The 7,414-nt window shown below is 40.8% G+C and overlaps 1 protein-coding gene across 1 annotated transcript; it reads right to left on the reverse strand.

The window, feature by feature from the left end:
* Positions 1 to 1,566: 1,566 nt before the first annotated feature.
* On the reverse strand, positions 1,567 to 5,385 carry LOC128545353 (zinc finger protein 703-like). Its single transcript, XM_053515532.1, has 2 exons — positions 4,688 to 5,385; positions 1,567 to 3,762 (listed from the first exon to the last, which is right to left on the reverse strand). Exons 1-2 carry the CDS (start codon positions 4,940 to 4,942, stop codon positions 2,257 to 2,259), a joined length of 1,761 nt encoding a protein of 586 aa, XP_053371507.1. The 5' UTR covers positions 4,943 to 5,385; the 3' UTR covers positions 1,567 to 2,256.
* Between the last annotated feature and the right edge of the window lie 2,029 nt (positions 5,386 to 7,414).

Genomic DNA, 7,414 nt, shown 5'->3' on the forward strand with positions numbered 1-7,414 from the left:
TACAAGGCTATGTAATAATATTGTTGCCAATCAAACTGCCAACGTCAGCCATGGCAGTGGGATAATGTTGTCTAAAAACCAGCGTAACAGAATCAGTGGAACAATTTTAAACCTTTCCTTCTCTTATCAAAGACGACATGGGACCTGGGACCAGGGACCAGTCAAACCGATAAGATTCACTAGTTGAATCTCGGCTGAGTCTAAGAAATGCCGAAGACTTGCAGGGTGATGGAAGAGTCACGCCAAAGGCCTCATTAATCACTAGCCCTCGTCTGTCATCTGCCCAGTGGTGGCCTCAGACACCACCATCATTTCTTATTTTACCCTCACTATACTCCACTATTACAGGCTGCACAGCAGACCTGACCCGTGCAGGCAGTTAAAAGCACAGATTATTTTTCAGATGATGAAAAAGGACCTAAAACACACAAACATGCCTGGGCAGAAACGTCTACAGCTCCTCTTTAAAACCTGAAAGGCCAGGCGGCTTTCCTTAGGGAATACAGGCGGCTTACACCGCAAAGTTAATCTGTTAATTACAAAAGTGTGATTCATAGTAGCGAAAATGACTCAGTGTAATTAAATTTAATTGAAATGTCCGCAGCATGGCACTCCTGGAGGATTAATTATTACACTCACGAAAGAATGGGAAGCGAAAAATAGCGTGTAAGAACAGATACTGTAAAAGTACATTGGGAACAATAACCTCTAAGGCAAATGTTTGCATAACTATAACTCAGTTGCAGATATGTCAGTTGACATGCGCTGTTATATTAAGCAACATGAAAGGGAAAAACTTGGTACTGGACAAAAAGACAACAGAGGAGGGATTGTAGTATTTGCTGTAATAATTACGAACAAACATAAAGGCTGTTAACTGTACCACACCTAAAATATTCTGATGACACACTCCAGCATAAAGAAGCAGAAATCAGTTGCGTGGCCTGCAGTAAGACAGTGTACCATACTTGTAACTTTGTATTCAAATACAAAAGCATAGGGTGTAACAGACAAGTGAAATTTTAATTACAGACCTGTAAGTATTGTCGCATAAAAAAAGCTTAATGATAGGCAGTTAGCTTGATTAGTTTAGATCTTAAAAAGAAAATTCTAGGAAATTGATGTGTGATGAAATTTGTATATGTATTTTTATTACCTGTTTTTGATTCAGATCCATGTTTTTTTAACCTTGTTCTAACTAGACCATTTAATCAGGGCGTCATGACATGAGGCAGAACTAGATAATCCAGGGCAAAGGGAAAATACGCTCACGTAAGTTGATAGATATCGCACTTCCTGATATGGTCTTCAGAGACCTGCCTTGAAAAGATAGGTCTAGACCCATCTAACATACAGCTGATAAGATTTTACTGTGGCTTCTAGTAATGCTAAAACAAAATAAAAAATACCATCGTCCTAGATATACTACTTATTTATAAAAATAAACAGTATAGAAAATATAAATAGCAAATACACTGTAGAGCATTTTTAACATAGAAGATTGGTCACAGACAGGATAAATATGACTGTGAAAGAGGAATGAAAAAAAAATACAAAAGCATGGAGTTTAAATATAACCATTTGATTTATTTAACAAAATTATAACTCCAAAGTTGGACAGCTCTGCCATCATATTTTTTTTCATGTTTTTTCATTGAAGTGGCACCTTAACCAGCCTAGTAATTTCAACACTTTACAAAAAATATTACAGCTCTTTAAGTCATTTATTGGTAAGCTGTTGAAAATAAAAAATAAGCATTTAGAAAGGCTAGAAGGACATGCACATTCATACCGAACAGACACAATAAACCGGCAGAGTCAGACAGGACAGATTTATGAAAGGAAAGAAAACGTCTGAAGCTTAAGATTTGCAGCATAGTGTGTACAAAGAAGAACAGTTAAATTGAGTGAAATGAATAGATGAACTTGGTATTTTTTGAAAGTAAACTGTTTTGGATTATAAACTGGTAAAAGCCAAGCGCTTGTTAAAAAATAAATACAATTCTGTTCGAAAACTGCATTGGCGCTTCAGTCTCACAGTCTCAAGCTTGCATGCACCCTGGAACACCCATACTTTTATCTGTTAGGGAGTCCACGGATTGCTTTTTTGTCCACCTTTTATGTTCAATTCACTTTCCTTTTCCCATTTTTAGGAAACTGGAGACGGAGTGAAATCCCAAGCAGGATGTCCTAGCAGTCATCATGCAAGTGCGCTGCTTGTTCTGGCTCTAGAACTCTGAAGCAATGGAGTCCATTTCACTGGTAGCCAAGGGCTGAGGCAGATCCCAGTCTCTGACTGTAGAGGGCATAGTGAGAGTAATAGGGTGCGGAGGTTGGTAAAGAGTGTATGGGAAGTGTTGGTGCTGTGGGCAGTGGCATTTTACTGTAAGGATGGTATCGAGCCAAGCCCAAACTCGGCGGTGCCCTAAGTGAGAAGGAAGCAGGAAGAGAGGCTGGACTACTCTGGGGAGGCAGATGGAGGTGACATGAAGAGGAGGATGAAGGGTAAGTGGAAAGTAGCTTTCCATCTACGCCTGGCAGTGAGGTGTGTGTTCGCAGGTGGGCTAATAGCTCTTCGGAGGTGGCAAAGCGCTTATCGCATGGCCCACTGGCTGAGACCCAATTGCACGCATGTGGTAGAGGTTCATTGGGCAGCATGAAGCCATATGTGTATAGTGGATGAGACAGTGATGGTGTGATGCTGGAAGACAATGAGCTCTGGTGGAGTGAGTGCAATGGAGGTTGAGGGGGGTAAACCAAGGGGAAGCCAGATTTTAGGGAAGATGAGGGGTCGTGAACACACGTGCCACAGTTGCCACCCAGGTGAGGTGCATTTGGGTAGCTTAAACAGTACGGGTCCCGACACAAACTCTGCATAAATGAAGGTGGGGATGCACCAGTCAGTGGGCTTGAGCTAGGATGTTTGCCTGCAACCCCTACGCCAGCACTTCCAAGGCTGGACTTGGTGGGGTCTAAGCCATGAACAAACTGACCAGGATAGCCAGCATAGGTGCCCACTATAGAACCATGGTAGCCCATGCTGGATGATGGAAGGGGGAAGACAGGGTGACTAGATTTGAAGGGGGAAATAGAAACAGGCCCAAGTCCTCCAGGCTGAGATGGTTGTGGGTCCGATTTGCCCTCATTAATGGGGCTGCTTTCAGAGCTTGAGCTACTGGAGTTGGCACTTGCTCTGGCATGGCTAGAGTTGGCCAGCTGGGGACTGTCCAGACCGGGCTTACTTGACTCTGCCTCCTTTTTCGGGTTGCTGCCACTGTCAGAGAGTACCACTTCTATGTGTTTTGAATCCCCATTTGCAGTCTGTGAGTGTCCACTGGATCGCAGGGTGCTAGGTGAAAGAGCGTGTCTGTGAGCTTGCGTCTGTGAAGGTGAACCCACTCTGGAACTTGGAGAAACAGTACGTGTATGGTGTGGCTGACAGCTCGGTGTGTTACTTCCACCACTACCTCCACCCACAGGAAGACAAAAGCCGGGCTTGTTACTGCTGCTGTTGCTCATACTCCCATCCCTCTGGCTGTCTGAGCCTGTTTTAGAGTAAGGCTTGAAACTGGACTTGTCATCTGACGAAGGCCGCTGGTCTGCAAGTTTCAGGGATGAGGAAGAAGAGCGAGATGAGCCTTCTTTTTCACCCAGTCCGCTAGATGTAATGGAGGCCAGTTTGGATGAGGATGGAGGATCTGGTTTACCTATCTGAGAACAAGTCTGAGCCAAGAGGGCCAGTGGACTCTTTTTAGCATCCAGCTGTGATAAAAAAAAATAATAATAATAATTTTAGTGAAAGGCAATGAATAATAAAAAAATATATAATAATAATCATAATAATAATTATATGTATGATTATCTTAATTTTAACATGATGCGCAGTACATTGGTTACGATAATGTAAAGCAAAAAGATATATAAAGACAAATATTTACTTATTTACTTTCATAATTATGCCGGCAGTAATTATGCCTGTGTACTTGTGTAAGGATTTTATTTGAAAGATGTACGAGTTATTTTAATTGCTCCTAAATGAAAAATAAATAAATAAATATAATAAAATAAAACAGCTACATACATAATCTTAATATGTTAGATAAATACATAATCTAGCTATTCTAATAGTAAAATAAGTGAATTGTAATAAAGGAAAAATATAGTTTATATATACACTATACAGAAAAACATTTTAGCACCACAAAATCAATTATAGGCTAAAATAATAATTCTAATAACTACTACTACTAACAATAATAATAATAATAATAATAATAATAATAATAAACAAATATAGTTGAAACATTTTTATTATTGTTCAGGTGTATTTTACGACTGTATTAATACAAAACGTAATGCAGTTAATGATGCTTTTGAGTGTCGGGTTATGCTATTTTGCACATTTTTTACTAAAAGTTTTTTTAGTCTAATTTTAGGCTTATACTTATGTCATATAATCTGAAGACTGTAAATGACAAATGGATACTGCACAGCGAAGTGACTAATGGAGGATATACTAGACTATATAGTCTGGAAAGAAGTGAGTGAGGTAGTGCGTACGACAGAGAATAATGGAATGAAACATATTTACGCAGTAAATACAAGCCTTTAAATTATAATAAAATGATTAACGCCGTCCGTGTCTAGTACAGTGCATAATGTAGTGTAGTATAGCTATGGATCATACCTCGATGCTGACGGGGGCAGATGTCAGGGGCTGCAGGTACTCCGGGTGGAGCAAGTGGCCCGAGTGCGTGGTCAGCATCTTCACTACTTTAATGGGGAGACGCTTGGCCTGACGGATAGGATCCGAGGGCTTTAACAAAGCGGTGGACGTGTCCTTAATTCCAGCGAGCTTTCTGAAAGTGAAGCTACCGTGCTGACTGTCGGAGGTCGGGCTGTATAAAGCGGAAACTCTAGATCCACTCAGAGTGTGGTGCATTGGGTGCGAGGCTGAGCCGAGGAGCGCTGCGGGAACGATCACACACAACACAACATCTTCATACAGTACAAACTCACTGGCTGGCTTTTACGCCCATGGCGCACCTTTTCTTTCTTTCCTTTTAAATAATCCACAGCACAAATGTCCGAGAGACTGATTTTTCTACACGCAGCGCTTTTACAGGTGAATGTTTACTCCAAAGCCGTTCATAGTTCCGCTCCGACAAGCAGCAGATCATCCACACCGCAAAATAATAAAAAAAAAAACTATTTTTTTTCGAGACAGTGGTTGACTTGATGCTATTTAAGACTGTTAGTCGGAAAATCACAACCAAATCCACAACTCAGAGTCACGGAAAGAAACAGCAACAAGAACCGAAAAAAAACAACCCCACAGCACACGATGCGCTCAGTTCTGCGATCCTCAGCTCTCCGACGCGCTCCTGTTCCGTCTTGTGTAATTCAAGTAAACGAAACGCGAGGAGGACCATCCAAGTCCGCGAGCCGCCGACCAATCAGAGCACGCTGCATCGCTAATGAGCTCGGGGGAGGGGCTAAACGGGGCGGAGCTCTCGGCTATCGCCCCACCTATCGGTCTTTTGTCATATCCATGTTCATTATGGCACGAGAGTGACAGCAAGGCTCTTCAAATGCCATTATAGATCAGCCTCTCCGCGCACTTGTGCCTGATAAATGAGATCCTACCTGCTTTAGGATCCACAGAGCAGCAATAATGATGTAGCTGAGGTAGCGGAGGAGAGACAGAGACAGAGGGCGCACGATTCAGGGGAAAAAAATCCTACACAAATCCTCTGCAAAGGGGATATCTCTCCAAGCCGACACTTAAATTAGGCTATAAATCTAAAACCAACACTGGAGACTAGCAATTTGTTATATCATAGATCTATAAGTTTGAGCCAAAAGAACCAATTTAGAAAAAGAGCCAGAGCAGTAAAATGCAGCCAAATGCTTTGGAAGCTATATCCATACATTTATATATATATATATATATATATATAAAATCTTTTGTTTCAGACAATTTTTTAAATCAGGGTTTAATTATAAACAACAATGCTTCAACATGCCTCCTATTTTAGCTCTATACATTTCTGTTAAAGTAAATTAAATGTAATTTGCTAGTGCCCTCTGGAATCAATTGTGCACTGAAAGAAATCCAGTAATGAAACAAGAAGGACTCTATAGTTCTGTCTGTAAAACTGGAATGTTAATAACTTTATTGCATTGCTGCTCCTTACTGCTTTGGCAATGAGCTAATTTTGTTAACCTAATTACACAATGAATTGGTTAAAGAGCTTAAAAATTATGCCTGACAAGTGCTATTAGTGGCAGCCTGAAATAGTCACAGCCGGAGAGGCTTTGAATCCTTTAGCCATCTCATCTGATCCATTCTGTATCACATGAGCATAAGCTCCATTCAGCAAGTAGACGTGATGGAGTTCTCTTTCTAATTTTCTGGGACAAAGATTATTCATTCTTGGTCAAATCACCCAATTTATGTTTTAGTGTACTTTTTTTTACATTTTTGGTTTTTATTATATGATATTACTTTGCTGTTTGTAGATGTTGAAACATAGATTATTTGCTTTTAAGTGATAATTAACGAACATGAGATAATGTTTGACAGTAGTGTTCGGGGCGCTACACTGATGTCTGACCTGTCAGACATTGCAGACTCCCTATGAGGTTAGCCTAGGTCAGTGAAGTGATAAGAAGATTGGCCGGGCAACAGTCTCAAGCAGAAAGGTCAGGGGTTAGGTTGCACTGAAGTGCATGCACCCTAATGTGTTTACTGTTATACTGCTTTTCTTCGGATCAGACACAGATGGCTAGCATGTCTCTCTAGTTTGTGTGTGTGTGTTTCTACAATGTTGCTGATCATTAACATACTTATGACATACATGACATACTTTGACAAGGCGTTCCCAAACATTTTGTAGCAAGGGATCCATTTAATTGTAAAAACACTTCAGTACCTCAGTAGATATTTAGTTCATAAATAGGTTTAGTAAATAAACATTATTTAGATGCATCAAATATTTTTTTAATGTTAGCTATAACATTAAAACATTTAACATTAAAACCACATTTTGGGTATTCTTGTGCTGCCGGGTCAGCTCTGGACCCTCTGGGTGTGGCATTGCCGGGCTTTCAGGGGTATGTTTTGGTGTCTGGCACCAGGACATTGACTGTGGATCCTTTGGGTGCCCTGGGTAATAAAGTGGGCTGGGTTGGTGGCCTTGGGCTCTTTTTCTGCAAGATTACATGCACAGCTGGCTGAGGTTCATTGTTGGTTCTGGTGCCTTCTATTGTGGCCAACATTAACTTTTTTTCTGGCAAATTGTGCTGCTTTGGCTTTTTTGTAGAATTGTACAAGACAGGTCCACAGTGGCATAAGTAAGCCTTGGATGTCTATGATTCTCCAGTTTGCTGGTGTATAGTTCGTGATCATTGT

Source organism: Clarias gariepinus, chromosome 17, assembly GCF_024256425.1.
Source record: "Clarias gariepinus isolate MV-2021 ecotype Netherlands chromosome 17, CGAR_prim_01v2, whole genome shotgun sequence".
NCBI lineage: Eukaryota > Metazoa > Chordata > Actinopteri > Siluriformes > Clariidae > Clarias > Clarias gariepinus.

What these genes read in the sequence shown, in the direction of transcription:
- LOC128545353 (XM_053515532.1), bottom strand. Translation starts at nt 4,942, where the DNA reads ATGCACCACACTCTGAGTGGATCTAGAGTTTCCGCTTTATACAGCCCG. An exon ending in CTGCCCCCGTCAGCATCGAG is followed by an intron (nt 3,763 to 4,687) that starts GTATGATCCATA and finishes TTTTTATCACAG; the next exon opens with CTGGATGCTAAAAAGAGTCC.